Source organism: Phyllostomus discolor, chromosome 12, assembly GCF_004126475.2.
Source record: "Phyllostomus discolor isolate MPI-MPIP mPhyDis1 chromosome 12, mPhyDis1.pri.v3, whole genome shotgun sequence".
NCBI classification, from domain to species: domain Eukaryota; kingdom Metazoa; phylum Chordata; class Mammalia; order Chiroptera; family Phyllostomidae; genus Phyllostomus; species Phyllostomus discolor.
The window spans coordinates 35,112,659-35,135,214 of record NC_040914.2 but is presented as its reverse complement, the minus strand read 5'-3'; the positions used below and the strand labels follow the sequence as shown (position 1 = coordinate 35,135,214).

General features: G+C 50.6%; 1 protein-coding gene across 2 annotated transcripts in view; it reads left to right on the top strand.

Moving 5' to 3' along the window:
* LRRK1 (leucine rich repeat kinase 1) overlaps positions 1-22,556 on the top strand; it is a 105,369-nt gene that overhangs the window by 42,457 nt on the left and 40,356 nt on the right. For both annotated transcript variants that reach the window (XM_036012951.1, XM_028502292.2), the window contains exons 5-8: positions 1,589-1,768; positions 2,204-2,352; positions 21,221-21,447; positions 22,424-22,551. In XM_036012951.1, the coding sequence (XP_035868844.1) occupies positions 1,589-1,768; positions 2,204-2,352; positions 21,221-21,447; positions 22,424-22,551 (684 nt within the window). The remainder of the gene's footprint in view (positions 1-1,588; positions 1,769-2,203; positions 2,353-21,220; positions 21,448-22,423; positions 22,552-22,556) is intronic.

Below are 22,556 nucleotides of genomic sequence, written 5' to 3'. Positions count from 1 at the left end.
TGCATTTGTTACCATTGTTGAACCAAGGTGGATACATGATAACTGACTAAAAGTCGTGGTTTCCTTTAGGGTGGTACATTCTGCAGGTTAGGACAAATGTGTGATGACGTGTTTCTGCAATCACAGTGTCGTGCAGAATAGTCTCAGTTCCCTAAAAAGCCTCCGTGTTCCACCCGTCCCTCCCTCCCTCCCTCCCTTGCTCCCTCCCCACCTCCAACCCCTGGCAACCTTTGCTGTCTCCCTAGTTTTGCCTTTTCCAGAACTGCCTATATTGGAATCCTATAGTGGGGAGCCTTTTCAGATGGACTTCCCTACCTGGTGTATGCATTTCTGTTTTCTCCATGTCATTTCATGTCTTCACAGCTCAGTTCTTTTAATTGCCGAATGTTACTACATGTTTTGCATGCTCCATGTGATACTGCTTTTTTAGTAACAAGTCATTTTTTTCTCTTGGTAGACTCAGGGTGTCTGGTCTCCTTTAATCTCTCATGGTGGCTCAGATCTGCAACATTGTACGAGTCCAGGCATCGCTACAATTGCAGGCTGAGGCATTGCCTCACCAGGAGTCATTGAGAATTAGGCTTCAGGCACGTACAACCATGTAGCCATGTGGGGCCCTGTGCTTAGAAGGGCCCCACACTCGGTTTAACACTCTGCAATCCCCCTCTGGAAATATTTAATAATTTTTAAACAGGGGCCCCACAAACTATGCAGCAATCCTGTTAGGGGGAATCCAATCATGTGCTTTGAAACAGACTGGCAATCATAGTTAGTTCTGAGATGGTGCTCCCCTCGCATCTGGAGGGAGAAGGGGGTCGTGGAGGGAGAATTCCAGGCAATGTTAGGGCTCATGGATGCAGACTGGGTCAAGCAGGGAGGAGCTGGGCACCCCAGGGAGCCGACGGCTCACTCCCTGTCTTCAGGGATCCCCAAGAATAGCACTGTTCTAGCCCCATAGAGCCCACCCCAGCTGACCCGCTCACCTAAATGCACAGCTTACCTATTTGGAGCATTTGCCCAGCCTTGGACACTCTGCAGAACTTCAGAGACACGGACGGAGGCTTGTTCCAAAAGGTGGTCCCAGCCCTTTGGTAGCATCTGGGTCAGAGAGAGCTTGAGAAATGTGCCGTGCAAGGTCACACAGCTAAATTTTAACCCTAAACAGCCCATCTCCCAAATCCACACCCCTGTTTGCAATTCTACACTAGGGATGAATGAGGTCGGGGCTGCGCTGGGGGAGGGGAGCGTTCCGAAGCCCACCGCCCAGAGATCACGCTGGGGCAGTGCCTTCTCCTCCTCTCCCCACACGTCCTGTGTTCTGTTACGACCACAGTGTGTTCTGTTGGGCATGCAGCTTTTCCTCACCTGGCAGTATGGGGCATGCAGGTGGGTTTACACTGATATGGGGAAATGTCACAGGCCATGCAGAGAAAGACTATTCTAGAAAACACGATCAGCTCAATGGAAGGGATGTTCAGCTGGGGGCAGGGCTGCTGGATCTCACGGACGGTCAGGGGCAGCTCAGCGTGGCAGCCGCCTGTGCCCCCTGTGCCCCCCCCCAACCTGTGCCCTGTTGCCTCCCCGCCAGGTCCCTGCAGCCCCCAGCGGCTGCTGAACTGGATGCTGGCCCTGGCGTGTCAGCGCGGCCACCTGGGGCTGGTGAAGCTCCTGGTCCTGACACACGGGGCCGACCCCGAGAGCTACGCCGTCAGGAAGAACGAATTCCCGGTCATCGTGCGCTTACCCCTGTATGCGGCCATCAAGTCAGGTGGGTCCCCCCCATCCCCCCACCTGCCGCCCCGTTAGTCCCACCCAGGAGAACTGTCACAGCGTTGAAGGGTCAGCGCTGTCCCTGGCTCTCACTCCCCTGCGTGGAGACATTTGCAGCTCCTGTGTTTGGTTTCTCTTTCCAAATGTCTGCATCCTCCCCTCCCTCCCCCCACCTCACCCCTGCACATGGGGATTTTGGGGACAGGAACCAGCGGTGGCAGAGGGGCCCATCGTTGGTGGCCCTGCAAAGGGCAGAGTCCACACAGATTTGCATTAAGAGGAACCAAGAGGAACGCAAAGAGGAACAAGGGAAGGAGTGGACAAGGTCAACCTTCGCTGTTCTGTTCCACGTCCTGGCATCCGCCACCTGGGACAGATGGGACGCACCCCCCCACACTCAAAACGCCCTGAGCTTTCCTCCTCTGTCCTCCAGGCAATGAAGACATCGCCATCTTCCTGCTCCGGCACGGGGCTTTCTTCTGTTCCTACATCCTACTGGACAGCCCTGACCCCAGCAAGCATCTGCTCAGGAAGTATTTCATCGAAGCCAGCGCCGCGCCCAGCAGCTGTTCCGGGAAGACGGTGAGTTGTCAAGGCTGCAGCTGAAAAGGGGATGGGAGGAGGGCCCGGGATACTTTGTATCCTGAGCAGGAACCGTGGACTGTGTTTGAGCCATGAGATAAAAGGTATCACCCTGCCATTTGCAACAACGTGGATGGACTCCGCGGACATTGTGCTAAGAGCAATAAACCAGAGAAAGACAAATCGGGTATGATCTCACTTCTGGGTAGAATCTAAAAGAGACAAACACATAGAAGCTGAGAGTAGAATGGTGATTTCCAGGGCCTGGGGGTGGGGAGCTGGGGAGATGTTGGTGAAAGGGTGGAGACTTGGTTTAAAAGATGAGTAAGTTCTGGCCTTGGCTGGTATGCCTCAGTCAGTGGGAACTTCCACCCGAAAGGTCACGGCTCGATTCCCAGTTGGGGCACATACCTAGGCTGTGGGTTCGATCCCCAGGTCGGGGCGTGTATAAGAGACAACGGTTCGATGTTTTATTTTGTTTTTTTTTTTCTCTGTCTCCTAAAAGCAATGAAACAACGTCCTTGGGTGATGGATAATAATAATAATAATAATAATAGATAAATAAATTCTGGAGATCTAATGCATAGCATTGGGATTATAGCTAATAATACTACCTTATGTATCTCAATGATACATTTCTAAGAGAGTCGGTCTGAAATGCTCTTACCACCAAAAAGTAATGGCAGTTTAGTGACTCGAGGCAGGTCCAGCTAACACTATGGTGGGGGCCGTTTTGCAACATATAAATGTGTCAAACCATCACGAGGAACGCCGTACCCTTGCCGCATATGAGACGTCAATGACATCTCCATAAAACTGGAAAAAAATCACACACAGGGTTTAGTTTTAGCTTTCCATTTTAATGACAAAAATAAGACTGCATTGCTTACATTGTCTTCAGCTTGGCTTTTTCGATTCAATGCTGCATCATGAACTCCCTGGAGGTCAGCGAATGAGCCCACCAGCCACCCTCGTGAGCACGAGCCTTAGCTCCACAGAGCAAATGTAGCTCAGACAGCTGGGCACTTCTCCTATTGGTGGACATGTGGCTCAGACAGCTGAGCACTTCTCCTGTTGGTGGACATGTGGCACAGACAGCTGGGCACTTCTCCTATTGGTGGACATGTGGCTCAGACAGCTGAGCACTTCTCCTGTTGGTGGACATGTGGCTCAGACAGCTGAGCACTTCTCTTGTTGGTGGACTTGTGGCTCAGACAGCTGGGTGCTTCTCCTATTGGTGGACCTGTGGCTCAGACAGCTGGGCGCTTCTCCTATTGGTGGATGTGTGGCTCAGACTGCTGGGTGCTTCTCCTATTGGTGGACATGTGGCTCAGGCAGCTGAGTGCTTCTCCTATTGGTGGATGTGTGGACTGTTTCTGGGTTTGCTCCCTTGTACTGTAGCCTGGTTTTCTGGAATATTTGCTTACAAGGGACAACCACTCCTTCCCCCCCAAAAATGAAATTTATTTATTAAAAATTATGTATTTATTCTTACATGTCTAAACTTCAGTCCCCTTCAAAGGACTCTCCATTTGATGTGCTACACCCATGGAGACCTTTTTCCACTGCTCAAAACAGTTTTGAACATGATGGTTTGGATGCCTGTTAGTCCTTCTGCCGTTGTTTGTTTCCCTGCTTCCACATTGGTGACATGTTTCCTCTTGAGGACTTTTTCCATCTGGGGAAACAAAAATTTAAAAAATTGCTCAGAATGAGATCAGGTAAATAGTGAGGGTGGGGCATGGGGGGGCATGCCATTTTTGGTCCAGAACTGCTGAACACTCAGCGTGGCGTGGGCAGGTGGGTTCATAAATCACCCATCATGACATGGGCAAATGCGCTGAAAGAATCTTCCCCCCACCAAAAAAAAAAAAAAAAAAAATCACTGAAGCCGAACGCAGCCTCTCACAACAACACCAGCTGGTACACAGATACAGATGGGTTCCCAGAACACTCACCTAGTTGGGGAAGCCTGTGCTATAAGAGGCCCACCCTCCAGAAGGCAGTTCTCTTTTGGGGGGTCCCTCCTCCTATATAGACCAAAGCTGTAAAAGTGCACTGCTTTGGAATCACTTCCCCAAAAAGCTGTGGGATTCACACCTTCACCAGAAGCATGTGGCAGCTTCTGTCCCCTCCTCTTGGCCAGCACTAGGTATTAAGAAGCCTTTACATGTCTATCATTCTGATGGGTGAAAATGATATCTCCTTGTTTCAATGTCCGCGCTTAAAATTAGTAACATCGAGCATCTTTTCATATTTTCATGAACTATTTGCATTCCCCCCTACATGTGTTGCCCATTACCGTTTCTCGATTGTTTTTCTAAGGGTCTTCAAAGGGTTGTTTGTTCTCTGTCTCACTTTGTAGGGCCTTTCCTATGTTAGAGATGTCCAACCTTTGTTTATCGTACCTGTTGCCAGTATCTTTTGCCATTTATTCTTTTTCTTTTGTCTGTTATCTTTTGCAATGACAGAGATATACAAACACATAATCAGTCATCTCTACCTTTTCCTCAATGCATCTGCATTATAGAAAAAGGTCATTTGCACCTCAGTTTTATGGGCATATTCCTTTAGAAGCTTGTAGCATTTTCATTTTATTTGGTTGAATTGTAAGCTTTAATTTTTCTGTTTATTTGTGTATCCGATGTGGGGGAGAGTCTAGCTCTCATCTCGTCTAGACGGGTGGGCAGTGGTCCAGCACCACCAGTGAGGCAAAGCTTCCCTTTCCGTCTGAATTCAAATGTCATCATTATCGTCACTTTCCCCAACACACACCTGCACACCTCGTGGGGTTCTCTGGACCGGTCCCCTGGCCCACTCGTCTGTTCTGGGCGAGTGACATACTGTTTGGATTACCACCTGTTAATGCAAGTTTCCTACTCATTATTTCTTCCCCAGAATATCTTGATTGTGCATTCCTCTGTTTTCGCACATTCCACGCGGCGACTCTATTGGTGCTCATTTATGTTAATGACATTGTGTCACTTTCTCCGTAAACGCCCTAGGCCTGTCTTAGTGATTTGTGTCTGCTCTATTGTTGTTGGTGCTATTTGAATGGAATTACATGGAATTGCTTATCATTTCCCTTTGCAACCTAACGCTACTGGTCTAGAGAAAAGCTCCTTGGTTTACTTATGTTTTATCCAGCCCCCTTACCAACTTCTCTTATTAATCCTAGTAGTTTTGGAAGAGTGCCTTGAGACTTCCAGGTAGGTGGCCGAGTCACCTGCAAATTCAACACAGGCTTGCCTCCCGTTTTCTGGCATGTACGTAACTTATTGTATTCCATGTCTTCTTATGAACAACGAGAAGTTTCAAAAGTTAAGTACTCGTGATGACAGCGGGTTTATCTCTCTTGTTCCTGATTTCTGAGGTCCTGGCCTCAGCCATGTATGGGCATTTGCCGTAGATTTTCCGGAGAATAGACTGTCATTACATTTAGGTAATTTCCAAGTATTCCTTTTTGCTGAGAGCTTTTACTAGAAACGGTGGCTGAAGTTTTTCAAGTTCCACTTTGGGTAGCATTCATATATTTATATGGCCTTTCTACTTTATGTATTAATATCAATGAATGGCCATGATAGATGTCGGCTCTTTAATTTCTGTTATGAATGCTCATTGGCTTTTTTTTTACTGCTGGATTTGGTCTACTGATACTTTATTTACAAGTTTTGCATCTAGATTTATAGCTGAGTTGATCTATAATTTTGCATATTTATTGTTCCTGTGAGATTTTCATATAAACTGGTCTTACAAAACCAGTTGGGGGAACTTTCCATGTTATTTTGATGCAGAACAGTTGCATAGGTATTTCTATGGCTAAAGGTTACTTAGGTAAAACTGGTCTTTAGTTTCTGGCTCTTTTGAAATCATCAGTCAATTCAGGTTGCCTGCCTCCCCTTATTGACATGAGGTTCAATTTTGGTAGAAAATGATCCATTTCTTTTAGATTTTTGAATTTGCCATCCTGGTGTGTGGCATTTACATTTTACTTGTATTTTTTTCTCTTTTTCTCTATCTATAGTTACAGTTCTCTTTTCATTTATGGTTTTGAACAGTTGTTGTTGGGTTTTGTTTTGGGGTTTGTTTTTTTTTTGTCTCTTTTGAACTTCATTAGACTGGGCAGGGATTTATACATTCTAGTGGTCCTGTGAAGGAACTTGCTAAATTGATTTTTATTGATTGATTGATTGATTGATTGATAAGATTTTATTTATTTTATTTTTAGACAGAAGGGAAGGCAAGGAGAGAGAGGGAGAGAAGCATCAGTATGTGGTTGCCTCTAGCACACCCCCTACTGGGGACCTGGCCTGCAACCCAGGCATGTGCCCTGACTGGGAATCGAACTGGCGACCCTTTGGTTCACAGGCCAGTGCTCATCCACTGAGCCACACCAGCCAAGGAGATTTTATTTATTTTCAAAAGATTTCTTTTAGCCCTAGCTGCTGTGGTTCAGTTGATTAGAGCATCACCTTGTAAAACAACATGTTGTAGGTTCAATTCCCAATCAGGGCACATACCTAGGTTGTGAGTTCGATCCCCAGTCAGGGCACGCAGGTGCATATGGAAGGCAGCCAGTGGATGCCTCCCTCTCGCATCAGTGTTTCTCTCTCCCCCTCTCTCTCTGGAAGCAATGAAAATAAAAAGTCCTTGGGTGAGGATTAAAAAAATAAAGAGAATACTGATGTTCTACTTTCTGTGCCTTTATTACCTCTTTTTTTTTCTGAGTTATAAAGCAGGGACACTTACCTTATTCATCATGGAGAGCAGCTGTGCACTTAGCTCAGGGCCTGGCACATAGTACATGCTCAATAAACATTAAAGATTAGCCTCATGTCACCAAGGGAAATAGGGGTCATCGAACCCTCCCACTTACACGTGCTCAGTGTTTTTCCCAGCCTTTTCTTATCGGTTGAGCGAGAGCTCCAGAGAATACAACCTGTTTTACAGACGAACATATTGAAGTTTTGAGACACTTTATTACTTGTCCAAGGACAGCCAATCCCAAACAGTGCCGCTCAGACGAGAGAGAGCCTGAGTCTCCTGAACTCGGCGCTTCCCCGTTTCAGGGTTCCCGAGCTGAACCTCCTTCCAGCTTTCTCACGTAGATCAATGGTCCTCCCACTTTTCAGCCCCTCGGAGTCCCTGGATGCTTTTAAAAATCCCGAGGCTCGGGCCACACCCACCCTGGACAAATCCAAAATCTCTGGGGCGGCCCCTGCAGGGGTCGTTTTTTTAAAAATTCCCCGGGAGATACCAGTGTGCTCCCAAGGCTGAGACCTGGTGCCGGTGGCTTGCTCGGCTCACGGTTAAAAGTAGTCGCTGGTGTGTCTGCGCCCTGTTCCACGGGCTCCCTGCTGCTACGTTTGCTGAGAAAGCACAGAGCGCAGCAGAAGTGATTATCCCGTTCTGCAAACGGCGAGGCAGACACCGACAGTGCCGCCGCGCTTCTCCTCCCGGGCCCTTTTGGGTAGAACCAGGAGAGAAAAAGAAATCGCCGTGCAGCAGCCTGAGTCATAAGCACCGCTCGCGCTTCCCCAAGGCAGCGGGCACGGTTCTTTTTTCACTACTCAAGTCCGTGTCGAAGGCGACGGCCTCGCAGGGAGCAGCGTGCCTGGCTGCCCCCGTCTCTGACCTGTGGCGGCGCCTCCCTTCCCCGCTGCCGGCGGAGGAGAGGGGGCGATGACTCGGAAACCAGAGGTAAGCGTTCCTGGCTCTCCAGGTGTCCGGGAAGACAGAACTGGCGTTTTTGGTTCGGAATCCCAGACAGGAGCAGGCAGAACAGTGCTTTGCCGCTGGGTCTGTGTATATATACACGAGGGCTGAACGTGCCCTTGACTTTGCTGGCGTTCGTGGCGGTAACTCGCTGGAGTGGTCGTCTCGTTTCCGTGTGTGTCTGTGGTCTGCCTCCACCACCAGCTCGTTGATATTTCTTTTTTATTATTTATTGTGATTGCTGTCTCCTTGGAATCCGAGGCGGGGGTGGATTCTGAGTCCTGTGCATCTCTGCATCAGGCACCCCCTGACCATCAGGCTTCCTGAACCCGCCCCCTGACAGCAAGGCAGGCACAGCCAGAGAGCTCCACTATCCACCTGGGTCGTGTTGGTGTTTGCTCAGGAATGTCCTTGAGGCCACACCACGTGGTCTCGGACACACTTTTAAACGAGCCAAAGCCCCAAGCCCCGTGGGACCTGTCCAAAGCCGTTGCCTGGCCCGGCTCATGGGTGCCCCGTGGGAAAGGCCACCAAACTCCTACCTGAATGTTGCATGAGCCGGCCTCTGTTCGTGGCGGCCATCCTGGCCACGTTTGCTCCGTTGCCATGGGGAACACCCAGGCGTCGAGGCCGGCACGCCCAGAGTCGTGCAGGGACGCTCAGCGGAGCCAGGAGTAGCCACAGTTGTCCTTGCTCATCAGAGAGAGAGAGAGAGAGAGAGAGAGAGAGAGAGAGTCAGATCTGGCAGCTGCGCCAGAAAGGAGTGTGGTAGTATTATCATTATTTTCTTTGTTGCCTTCATTGTGGCTGCTGTCCCTTTTGGGGAGGAGCTCTGGCTTGTGGACCCTCAGAACTCCAGAGGACCCGCCATGCAGGTATTTATTTGCATCCGTGCCCTGGCTGCGCATTGTCAGAGCTTCTCCACCCGCGTGATCTGGCGGGCGTGAGGCGCGCATCGTCGGGGTGCTCAGAAGGGGGAGCCGGCAGCTAATCCGGCCTCTCGGCCTCGGCTGGGGCCCGTGGCAGCAGCTGACCTTTGACCCGATTACACATCAGGTGGTGACTGAACTACCCATTTATAGGTCACCTTCCACAGGCTGGGGCCTCGAAAGTGACCAAGACAGAGCCCCGGCCTTTGCTCTTACAGGGCTCGCCAGTTTCTCCGGGGGAGACGCCCAGACAGATGGACAGTTAATTTTCATGTAAGAGAACAGACAGAAAATCCCAGCACAGGACGCATATACAACCACAGCGGCAATTACAGAAACTCAGACGAAACCAGCTTGGAAGTGCTGTCCCCGCCCCACGCAACAAGCAGAAGTGAACAGAAATGCTGAGTCAGGCGCTTGGCAGGGTCACGGAGAACCGTGCACGGCCCCACCTGGCCCCTGACCTCTGACCCCATGAATGGGTTCCGTACGTGAGGGGAGAAATGGGCATCGCATGACAAAGGCTCTGAAACTCTTTTCTCCCGGTGAACTCTCCCTCGCTGGGTGTTTCCTTGCTGCACGCCACCTCTAGGACCTAATTCAAAAGAAAAAAAAATGCAAGCGAGGGCCACAGCATGGTCACTGCACTGCTGTTTGTAAGAAGAAGAAGCTGGGGGGGAGAGAGCAGGATGTCCAGCCACAGGGGAGGCGGTGCAGAGCCAGGACACGGCGGGTCTGCCTCCTCAGTGTTCCGCACGCCACGACCCCGTGACCCCAGGACACCCCCGACATCTCAGCCTCACACGACATCCTCAGAAAGGACTTCCTTCACCAAGAGGCCTGGCCAGATCCCCCCTTATATCTCCTGCAGCTTCCTGGCCTTTGTATTCACGGCACGTAACAAAGTCTGGGGTGGTGTGTGCCTCCTCGGTTCACGTGAATCTCCCCAGTGAGACTGGAGGCTTCTCTAAAACAGGGATCTTGTACAGTTCTGCTCGCTCTGTGTTTGCCCCTCGGGGTAGGGCCTGAAACTGTGGGTGGGTGGGCAGATGGACAGATGGATGGATGGGTCGTTATACAGATGGATGGATGGACAGGTAGATGGATGGATGGATATATTGAGGGTGGACAGATGGACAGATAGACAGTGGGAGGGGTAGATACATTGATGGATGGATGGGTGGATGGACAGGTGGGTGGATGGATGGATGGACAGGTGGGTGGATGGATGCATGGATGGATGGATACAGAGATGGTTGGATGGTTGCATGGATAAATGGGTAGATGGATAGATAGATAGATGGATAGACAGATGGAAAGATGGATAGTTGGGTGGATGGGTAGATAACACGGATGGATGGATGGACAGACGGATGGACAGGTGGATGGATGGATGGGTATATGGAGGATGGAGGGATGGGTGGGTAGGTGGAGGGATGGACAGATAGATGGATGAGTAGGTACACGGGTGGATGGATGGACGGATACATAGATGGATGGTTGGATGGTTGCATGGATGGATGGGTAGATGGATAGATAGATGGACAGACAGATGGAAAGATGGCTGGCTGGATGGATGGGTGGATAGGCAGTTAGATGAATGCCTGAAATTTTACACATGCGGTAACCTCCCTTCATTTACATAGCTCTTCATCGTTAACGAAGTACTTTGTCAAACTCGCTACTTTAATCCCCCACACAATCCTGTGAGGCAGGAATTTTTGTCTTTGTTTAAAAGTGGAGAAAACAGAGTTCTGTCAACAGTTAGTTAAGTAGCTCAGTTAACTACAGAGAGAGCGTTTTTATTTCTTGCTTTTTTATCTCTCTCTGACAGCTGTTGGCAAAGTTCTTCGGTTGGAACTAGTGATTGTGCGCTTCCTGTTTTCACAAGGAGCGACTGAAATACTGTGGGTGGGGGGGAAAGCACAGGGTTATTTATTTTCTTAAAAATCATGTGCACCTATTTTTAGCCATTTTAGTGAATAATAAGTGATCAATTAAACACTTTTTGGCATTCAGCCGATTGAGAGTCTGCTGATGGTTTTCTCCGAATGACTACCATGTTTTTTTCTGGGGTAGACCCCACGTTGAGGCAGGACTTGCATTTCTGAGTTCAGCTGCGCGTTTTGATTCGAGAAGATCTTGTTATCGTTCTTGCATCTGTGTGCGTGCATGTCATTGGCCCGAATGGTGATGGCCTTTGCAAAAAGTACCAGGTTTGTATTCACAAGATGAAGTGAGTCCCCCACTACAGAATCATCTATGTAATTCAGGGAGTATGTCTCCATTGAGGATGTGATTGGAAAAAAAAGTACATATTGAATTGGGAAACTTCGGGAGTGAGTCTTTGGTTATTGTCCTTATTCGCCTCATCTACGTTATTTTGGTCTTTTTCTCTCATTGCACACTTCGAGACTTGCGAATTTTGTCAGCAAATCTTGCCTCTCGACATTGGTAGTTTGTCAGCTGCAGTTGAGGACGTTGACAAATGATTTTTTCATTGGTTTTTAATTGTCATTTCGATGCCCAGATTACCAGGGTACATTTTCTTTTGTTTTTAATCCAGTCATAATGGATGATCAGCTTCATTATTTTTCCAAAGACCCTTGAATTGGTTTGACTAATGGACTTCCTTGTTTTGACTTCATTACAGCTTTTCTAATCTTGGACTAATTGTTTTCATTTCATTTGAGCTTTTCTCGCTAAGCAGGGCGGGACTAGTCATCCCATCGCAATTTTCCATTTTGTAACTGGGTAATGGGAGTTGTGTGTTCTTCCATGACTCGTGACACTTTCTGTTCGGAAATACATTCTCTTGTCCTGACTTGATTTTCGTATCCCACCCAAGCCTTCTCCCAATGGGCATTTTTATTATCCCGATAACTGGATAACTTTTAATTCTGCTTTCCTCCTCCGTTTCGACCTTTCCTTCGCCTTTGTCTTGCGATAAGATACGTAGGAGGTTTGCTTCGTTGTTCCTCCCTCTTTTCCTTTTATTTTTTCCTATTTACTTTTCCTTCATGCTCAGAATGTACCGTATTTTGCCGTGTATAATGCCCACCCACATTTTTGGCCCAAACTTTCAGGAAAAAAACCTTTCGTTTTAATGTTTTAATTCAGGTTTTTATTTATATGTAGAGATCTTGTTTTTTGTATTATAAAAGAATTTGAGCATTTATTTTTGAACATATGGGTATCATTATTGCTTTCTAGCAATTGCTTACACTTTTAATGCATAAGCATAAATAAAAACTAAAAACAGCCCTGGCTGGTGTAGCTCAGTGGATTGAGTGCCCGCCTGAGAACCAAAGGGTCGCTGGTTCGATTCCCAGTCAGGGCACATGCTTGGGTTGCAGGCCAGGTCCCCAGTAGGGGGTGCGTGTCAGGCAACCACACATCAATGTTTCTCTCCCTCTCTTTCTCCTTCCTTTCCGCTCTCTAAAAATAAATAAAATTAAAGAAAGAAAAATAACTAAAAATATTTATATAGATACAGACTTAGTACTACCCGTGAACAATGTGCCTCCTTATTTTTCCCTCAAAAGTTTGGGCAAAAAGTGTGCATTATACCAGCAAAATAGGGTAATCAGTTTATGTGCAAGTCCATGTCTATTTGAAAACAATGTATTCTCCCGCACCCTACCATTTGCTGATCTCATCATTGTTATTGCAGTGGGCAGACTTATAATTCTTCTATTCACTTTTCGTATATTTGACTTATTATATTCTGCCAATATTTACTGGAACATTCGTATACATGTTTTGCCCCGGGTTGGAACTGAAAGATTAAGCGTGGCTGTGTTTGGGGTTGTACGAGTCTGTCTCTGTCACTATCAAGGTCTCCTAATGCCCTTGAACTTGGCCATGGCCAGCCTTTCCGTGGCCATGTGAACCTGGAAGGGACCAGACTGAGCAGCAGGCACCTGGTATTTGCAGTCCCAGTTCTGTTCCCTCCGAACAGCGCGGCTCTCCGAGGCCCCTCCTGTGCCAGCTGAGCCCGGCCTCACGGGGTCTCTGGGTGGGGGGGTCGGTGGAAAGCGGGAGCATGAGAGTGACGTGTGTGCAGAGTCACCAGGAAGGTCTGTCTTACCGAGCGACCAAGGTTCCACTTCCGGAGCATGACTTTGACTTTGAGTGTGTCCCTGGGAGGCGTCAGACTGTCCCGTGCTGACTGTTTCAGATGCCATCACAGGTTGTCTCGCAAGTTACTTTCGTACTTACGTTCCGCATGGATCTTACTTCCCTGGTAGGAGGTGGGTGCCCGTGTCCCTTTGCTCTGAGTTGCATCCACGGGCACCTTCCCTCTCCATGTGCCCACCTCTGTGTCTCAACTTCCCCTTGTGCTGTGGACGAGAGCCCCTGTAGTGACCTCATCTTAACCTGATCGCCTCTGTCATCAAAGATTTCTGTATAAAGATGTGTAAAAACCCTGTTTCTAATCCAGCTCACGTTCTAAGGACCAGGGAGTTAGGGCTTCAACACACCTTTTTTGGGGAGAGGGAAAGAAGTTCAGCCCGTAACACCCCCTTTCCAACTGTGGCTCTGCTACCCTCAGCCTGGGTCCAGGCGCTGTGGTTGCATTACCTGCCCGGGCTCGTGGCTGGTCCAGGGCCAGCCTCCCTCCATCTGAACCTCCTCCTCTGTCCTCACGCACCTCCCCGCTGGAGGGCAGGGACCTGAGCAGTGGGTGTTGGAAGTCTCAAGTGGAGCTTCCCTCAGGGGCAAGGGCAAGGGCGCATCGGTCCTTGTCTGTCCTAGCGGGGACACAGCCTTGTCTCCAGCGTGCTGATGCCCCGTCCAGCGTGCTGATGCCCCGTCCAGCGTGCTGATGCCCCGTCCAGCGTGCTGATGCCCCGTCCAGCGTGCTGATGCCCCGTCCAGCGTGCTGATGCCCCGTCCAGCCGAGCCCTGTACTCTGGGGCCTCCTCCAGTGCTCTGGGTTCTCAGAGAACACCTGCACACTTGGAACCCTCCCCCAGCTTGTCCCCTGCCCCTCATCCACAGGCTGACCCCCTCCTGCATCCATCTTTCCTTCCGCGGCCTCCCTCAGGTGAGCCCACACACGTCCTCCCAGATGGGCTCGGCTCTGAGCTTCTCACTTTTAGGCTTTTCTTCCAGCTTGCCCTTGTCCTGAGTCCGTTCTGTTTTATGTGAGCGAGGATTCTCTAGTACATTCTAGAACATTCTGCGTGTCCCCCCTACCCCGTTTTAACACGTGCGTCTTCACGGAACGGACGATCGCCATTGGCTGCCTGTGCGGTGCCACGTCCCCTGTCACTGAGCTCTGGTCCATCCCCTGAAAGGATTTTCGCAGTCCCCAGCGGGGAAGATTCTTGCTCAAGCAGCTGTAGGTCACAGGTCAGGTGCCGACCATTGATTGACAGGAACCATGAGTTGGGAACGCAGAGAGAAGAGGCGTGACCTCTGCTCCGTGGACTCCATGCAGATGAACTAAGGGGGTGCAATTGGAACCCCCTAACAAAGCTACTGGGGCAGGTCCCCGTCATTCGAGCAGGGGATCCATCCCTCTCCGTGTCTGCTGGGGCCCACAGCGGCCAAGGTTAAAGCCAGGCTAACAGGATCGCAGACGCCAGCCCTTCGTGGGACAATTATTTTTCCTCCCACCGATAGAGCTTGTGCGGGTGTGAAAGCAGCAAACGTCTCTGAGTCCCTGCGGCTCGCGTGCCTCGGTGGTTTATTCCCAGTGGCTTCCGGAAGCATCGAGGAAAGGCGGGTGACTGCCCTCCTGCACCGCAGCCCCCCATGTCACGGGACAGGGAGACCTTTCTCACACAGAGGCACCCCCAAACCTCACCATCCGTGGTAAACTGAATGCCCTTGATTACACCCAGTCCTCCTCGAACCCGTCCTGCTCGCCGCCCCATGCCTCAGAGAGCAAGTTTTATACGTCAGTGCACCGGGCCTTTTGGAAGAGGGGAACGTCCTTCTATTCCACCCCACATCTTAGAGGCTTGTGCTTCAGGGCAAACCTGAGTGTTCTCCGTCTGTCTGGGCCAGAGCGGGCGTGCCTTAACCGCGCACTTGAATTGGTGGGCTCCCCACAGCCAGCTGTCTTTGATTTTGCAGTTCAGTGTGCATGGATTTGATTAGGCAGCTGCTGGCTTCCCTCCCTCACAGCCCTATGTATTGTCATCCTGCCCAGATTACACAGAAATAAGTAACGAGGGCTTCAGAGCTCGCCCGGCTGGGTTTCAAGGTCAAGTGTACTGCCATCTTCTTAACGGCGCGTCGTCCCTCCTCCTTCCTCTGGGCCACCCTGTCATCTCTGTGCACAAAAAGGAAGATAAGTTTGTTTGGTTTTTGTATCCTCACCTGAGGATTTTTTCATTGCTTTTAGAGAAAGAGAAAGGGAGGGAGAGAGAGAGAAAACCAATGTGAAAGAGAAACATCGATTGGCTGCCTTCTCAGATCCACCTCGACTGGAGATTGAACCTGTGACCCGGGTATATGCCCTGACCGGGAATTGAACCCGTGACCTTCTGGTCTATGGGACAATTCTCCAAACAATGGAGCCACACCAGCCAGGCAGGAATATAACATTTGTAAATAAAAGTTTTCCCACTTGGCCAAGACCAGACAGAAATCTTACATGCTTTTCCAACTCCTTCCAGCCCAGAAATCTTCTCGCCCACGTGTCTGTATTCTGCGGGTCCTCGTGTTTGCCGATTTCTGCTTTTTACTGGAGTTGAACAGATTTCCACCCTGCAGAAATTGGGGGTGGGGTGGGGCAGCAGGGAGACCTAGCAAGGACTCAGTTTTAGGAACAGGCGGCGTCCCCTTCCTCCCCTTCCACGTGTCTGGGGAGTTCAGGGGCACACACAGCCACTCCCTCCCAACAGATGGCCTTCTGCTGATAGGACTGTGCCCGCTAAGGAAGCACTTGCTTGTGGCAAGACACCCTTGAGGTAGGGTGGCCAAATGCATGTCCAATACACACATACACAGAGCTTTTCACCCTGAACCACAAATGCCCCGATCGTTGGTTCCATCTGCTGCCCCCGCATCCCTCATCCTCCCGGTGCCTTACCCAATGGCCGGCACATTGCAACACTCAAGTAAGTGTTGCCAAATGCACCAATGCAAGTGAAGCACAAGGGCATCCCTGTTATGGTGCGGGCTGGTACCCCAGCTCTACTTAGGAGTGAAGAAGGCGGCCTTTGCACTGGAGTTTCCAGGAGCAGGTGGCTTTCTATGGGAGAGAGCAGGGCCGTGAACTCCAGGGCAGAGAAAGCGGAGCAGGGTGCAGAGGCAGGAAGGGCGGTGGCAGGACAGAGTGAGATGACACAGGCCGGCCCGGCCAGCAGAATCTGGGGCCCCAGAGTGACCTCGTGATACCCACTGTCTAGACGAGGGCAGCCCTAGGGAGTCAGCTTTCGAAAAAGTTCTCATCTTCATGCCCACCAAATGTGTATTTCCCACAGCATCCTCCCATTGCCGTAGCAACCACATCCCAGGAGGACCAGCCGCAGCCCCAGACCACCCCACTGCAGCCTTTGGGGTGCAGGCTAGTCAATTCTTGACAGCGAGGCCACACCCTCAGCCTCCCGCCCTGCATCCCAGCCTTCCTGTGAATTCCAGCCTCAGGTCCACGTCCTGTGCCCTGCAGCTTACTTACAAACACACACACGGGCACCTCCTGGGCTTCCACTGGCAATTTCCCCTTGGCCTTGAATCCTCTGCCCTAAGAGTATGCCCATGCCCTGATTTCGTCTACCTGGAGCAAATTACCAACCCCACAAGCCACCTGCCAACAGGAACACGAGGGCAGGCGGAGGGCGTGGAGGGGACCGTGGGGCACAAACGTGGAACATGTTTGGGGCTCCTTGTGGGGGTGGGGAGCTGACGACAGAAGCCTGTAGATTTAACGGAAGGCAGTTCTGAGGGTGAGGGAAGGCAGGAGGACTTTGAGCAGACTCGGATAGTTTGAGTGTGTTTGATCTGGTGAGAGGTGTGAACGGACAGGTTACAGTCTCCGTGATGTGCGTCTCAACACACGACTGTTTATGGAGCATCTGCTGCATGTTGGGCACACTGCTGAGCTGTGGAGCCGCACGAAATCAGGTTCTGGAAGGCCACCCCCCCTGCTGGGATGGAGGAGATGACCCTCGGGCTGAGTCAGTGCAGCATGAAATCAGCAAACAGGTTCCCTCTAAGGGGACTGGAGCTGGAGAGAGCCCGGGGAGGTTCTCAGCCACACCAAGCCTTGCTTGCCCAAGGCCCCCTGGGCCCCGTTAAGAAGACACAGGGCTGAGGCTGAGTCCCCTCTCCCTGTGCACCTCCAGGTCAGAGGACCTCTCAGCTCAGAGGACACGGAGGGGGTACAAGAGGGAGACTGCCATTGTCAGGGCACCAGCATCTCAGATGACCCTCCGAGGATGTTTAGGGCATGGGCACCATAATTGGCTCATGTCATAGCAATTTTCTGATTCTTTTCTGTTGTTTTATCTATTTTTGGTGGTCCTGCAGAGTTTTATTTACAAGAATTTCCATAGCCCTGGCCGGTGTGGCTCATTTGGTTGGGGCATCGTCCTTTAGACTGAAGTGTTGTGAGTTCGATTCCCAGTCAGGGCACAAACCCAGGTTGTGGGTTCAATCCCCAGTTGGGGTGCATAGCAGAAGGCAACCAATTGATGTTTCTCTCTCACATCACTGCTCTCTCTCTCTCTCCCTCCCTTCTTCTCTCTCTAAAATTAATGAGAAAATCACCTCAGGTGAGGATTAAAAAAAAGAGAAGACTTTCCATAGATACCTAAGATTTGCTGTTTAAAATCAGGACTAAAACCAGCCTCCTTTTCATCTTGCACTTGACTGCCGTTTCAGATCAGGCCCAATGTATTTGACATTGAGTGACCACAATGGCCGCACAGGGTGAATGGAGGAGGGTCAGGCTGCAAACTGGACACCTGAGCCTTGTGTAAAGCTGTCTGGCCTGGGGCCTGGGGCCTGGGACCTGGGTGTGTCTCTGAGAACCCAGGAAGGGGCAGTAGCCAGGCTCTAGGAGGGCCTTTTTGAACTTGGCATTGCAAGGACCAGCATGTTGCCCTTCCCCTCAACCTGCTCCTGGATCTGCCACCATACCTTCTCAGGACACTGTCCTTGAAAACACCACAAGCCAGAAAGAATCCTGGGTCCACACGTGACCTGGATAGACATCGTCCCCTGGTCCAAACTGCTTATGGAAGAGCGGACTGGAACCACCAACAACCAGACAAAGAGTGATATAGTGGTGAATTACAGAAAGAAGTCCATGAGGCTGGTTTTGAACTGGCGGCTTGAGCGTGCCCTCATGCTATATACCGAGGTGTGCTCAGTCAACAGGCCAGGAAGCAGCATCACCCCAGGAGCACTGAGCACACCTAGCACCCAGGTCTTGGTCTCTAACTACCCTTTTCTGCTAAAGGGAACCAGGGCTGATTCCAGGGCTGGGGCTTGAAAAGTTGCAGAGGAGACTGGGACCTCTTGTCTTCCCCGGAAGCAAGGCAGTGCCCCAAACTGATAAGGAAATAGCAGAGGAACAGGAGCCCCCTGATGGGCTTCCTCCCACTGGCCTAATTGCATACTACCTGAGCATCAAAACACACACACACACACACACACACACACACACAAAACCCACAACAAATCGTGGCAATAATGAATTATAATACTTTGAATTTAAAAAAAAGGAGTCAAGGAGTCCGTACTGATCCTTAAAAGTGGCTGAGGGAGGACACTTCTGTGCAGAAGAATGCCAAGTAACAAATGTACAAGGAATGGTAGTTTTTTAAAAATCATCACTTTGTGACCAATGTACTAGTGGATTCAGGCCAGGGTCAATATTGATGCTAAAACCACAGGGTGAAATGACGTAGGAACACGAGTGACAAATGCTCACTTGTCTCAGACTGTCAACGCCCCAGGCTGCTGATGAGTCACAAAGAGTCAAATGTGCTTTCACAAAGAGGGGATCTGACAGATGGCACCTGAACCCAAGGATCAGACTGTTGGCATCAGCAACAGTGGAGTAACCAGCCATCGGGTGCCCCCTGGTGGTGGCAAATGGAAAGACTCAATATTGTCTGATTTGGGCCAAAATGCCTATAACTTGAATCTAAACTTAAAGAAACAAAATTAAGTGCGTGCAGATTATGGGATATGCTACCAGGCAACTGGAATGGCTGGAAAACTTGTAATGCTGAAGTTGAAGAAGAAATAAACTGGGTTATGGAAAAGTGGTGTGACAACTAAGGACAACGGTAGACTCCTGGAGACAAGCTGGGTTCTTTAGGGGTGCAAGGCCAGGGTGCCTGCAGTCAACTTGCAAATGATTCAGCAAATAATGAAAAACGTGTGTTTCCACGGGTGAGTAGAGAGGGGAAAGTAGAAGTAGCAATATACTAGCAATGAAAGGATCTAGGTGAAGGGCATAGGGGTATTCATCGGGTCCCAGTTAGATTTGACTGCCATTTTGAAAAATTTCAAAATAGTGTCGTGACTCTATTGCAGAGTGGCTTGTCAGAAAAGAAAAGCAAAAACAAAACAAATCGCTGAGACTAAGACTCTATTAACCCCAAATCCAGGACACTCTCATTCTTCTCTCTTTGTCCAGGCAAAGGGAGGCAGACACAGAGAGTTCCTTATTCTTGGTTCAAAGGCCAGAGCTTTGAGAACCGGTAAGGGACCCAGGCTTTCGGATTCTGGTTCCTTAGCCAAGGAAATTAAGACGAGGCCCGCAGCGCCACCTAGTGTCCATATCGGGAAGCCTGTCTTCTGCAGCCAAGAAAGCAAAACCTCAGGCCACCTGATGGGTGTCTTTCCCGCAGTTCAGCCTGGTTGTGACATTTTCCCATCTGTGAAGCACTGATGTTTGTTTCTCTAATATTCTGATACAGATTTCCAGATGCTTTGGAGAAACGAAGCAAAACGCCAATTTCCTCCACCCAGGAACCTAATGGAGCCCCCAAATTCTCTGATAATCCAACAGAAAGAGACAAGCCCCACTCGTGTGTGTTTGGGGTCTCTTACCATCTCACACCAGCAAACCGCTAGTCTCTCTGGCTCCCTCTTGTGGAAAAAAATGAAAGCCAACCAGATGAGAAAAGCAAAGGAAAGTTACTCAGGGGCTTGCTGTAACTAGGGAGTCAGCCAGTGGCTTGAGTTTTGGCAGAGACTCAAAGGCAGGCAGAGGGCTGGGGAAGGATGAGCGTGCACAGAGGGAGGGTGCAGGGGTGACTGGAGGCTGCTGATGGGGAAGCCAGAGGCAGCTAACTAGAAGAGGGGTGCCCTCCGTGATTGGTCGGGGTGCCTGTTTGGCTTTCTCTGGTTGATCTAAGTTAGAAGCAGGGACAAAGACTAGGGAAGCTGTCAGTGACTAATCAAGGCCCGGACACTGGGGGCTGATCGTTATACAAGTTATTGTTCATTCCCTGGCCAGTGTGGCTCAGTGGGGCTGAGCATCGGCCCATAAACCGAAAGGTCTCAGGTTCGATTCCCAGTCAAGGCACATGCCTGGGTTGCAGGTTCAATCCTAGTTAGCGAGTGTGCAAGAAGCAACCGATCAATGTTTCTCTCCCACATGGATGTTTCTTTCCCTCTGTCTCCTTTCTTCCCTCTCTCTAAAATCAGTAAATAAGAAAATTTTAAGTCATTTTTTTAACTTCCTGGATTGTTACTAAATAGCAGTCTGCTCTCCTCCAGGTCTGGGTTACTAAGCGACTGGCTTCCTGAGCTATTTACTACAGATAAGGGGGTTAGTTTCCTGGGCAGGTTGCTGCAGATTGAGGAGGGGGCTATCAAAGTTCCAGTTTTATAGATGGTCTGGCCATTGTCCTTTCGTGTATTTAGTCTGTCACTCTGGAAGCAGCACCCCGAGTGGCATCGTGTCAACAGCAGCTCCAATCCCAGGAAAGAGAGGAGGGAAGACCCAGGTTTGGTCCTCAGCCTCCTGCTCAGACTGAGAAGGCTTCTCCGAGCTTGGGTGGTCTCCTCCTGGGAGAGCAGGGCTGCGCCTCCCACTCTGTGCCTTGACATTAAACTCACATGCGCCCTCTAGAGGCTGGAGAGAGAGAGGCTGGAGCTGTGCAGAGATTACCGCGCCCAGATGTGGTCCCAACATCTGGGACTTCCGCCAGCTCACACGTGAATAAATCACCGCTTTATCCCAAGCTGACACCTGCCCTGCGCTCACCACCCACGGGTGCCCTTCCCCTGTCTCCCGCACCCAGGCTCTGCGTGTGAAATGGTCCCACCTCAAGCTGCCCTGGGTGGATATCGACTGGCTCATAGACATCTCCTGCCAGATCACGGAGCTGGACCTTTCCGCCAACTGCCTGTCCTCCCTCCCGTCGGTCATCCCCTGGGGACTCATCAACCTCCGGAAGCTGAACCTCTCGGACAACCACTTGGCTGAACTACCCGGCGTGCAGTCGTCAGACGAGATCATCTGTTCTAGGTGGGTCTGCCCCTTTGCAGGTGTTCGGGGGACGAGCGGCGGGCGTGGGGGTGGGGTCTGCACCCCAGCTGCCGGCGCCGGCTTTCCCCGCACGGGGTCCCGGACCGTAGTCTGTGGTTTTGGAAACAAATTTTTAGCAGAAACGAGAGAAGGAAGCTCTGCCTGTCCTAACACAAGCTCTGTCTCGGGGACAAGGTCCCCCCCTCCCGTCCAGGGGAACGCAGAGCAGGGTGGTCTGCGTGCCCCCGAATGTATACTGCTCCCTGGCGGCCTGGCGGACCTGCCTGCCCGCCCCGCCCCGCCCCCTTCTCGGTCCTGCGTTCAGGAATCAGAGGAGGGGGCCGGTGGAAGCCGTGAGGCCCAGACCCCCAGCTTTTACCACATGTCCCAGCAAGTGAGGAGGGGCCTGGGGGGCACGTTCACTCAGCAGGGTGCTAGCAGCAGGAAGCAGGTGTGGGCAGCTCTGTCCCATTTTGGGGGAGCCCTTGGGAAGCTAAGGCTCTAAGAGTAAGAGAGAAGGATGTTGGAGGAACTTAGGGGCGTCAGCCACCAGTGGGGGAGGGGAGAAAACTCCACACACAAAAATCTAAAGAGCGCGTGCCATCCAAGTGGGGGCCCTGCGGGGGTCTGTATAGGGGGCCAGATTCAGGGGTCCAGAAGGTTGAAGGTGGCTTTCAAGGTACCAGCTCACATGGCTGTCCCACCTACGAGAAAGGCTTTCGTCCCTATTGGCCAGCGAGACCAGGGTCCCCCAAACAGGGTTTGATTTCCTTTGTCTCCACGGGACATGGTAACAGTTAATGCAACAAAGAAAAAATAGATCGCTACATTTTCAATGCCTGTTCTTTGAGCCTTCTGCAAGGAGGTCCTGGGCAGTTTCAGAGGAAACGTGCACCCCTGTGTTTACAGAAATTTGTAACACGGCAGCCTGGCCTCTCTCTTCTGAAGCTTTGACGCCCTTCTTCCCCAACCACAGGCTCCTCGAAATCGACATCTCCAACAACAAGCTGTCCCATCTGCCCCCGGGACTCCTGCACCTCTCCAAGCTCCAAAAACTGACCGCCTCCAAAAATTACTTAGAAAAACTCTTTGAAGAAGAAAGTGGTAGG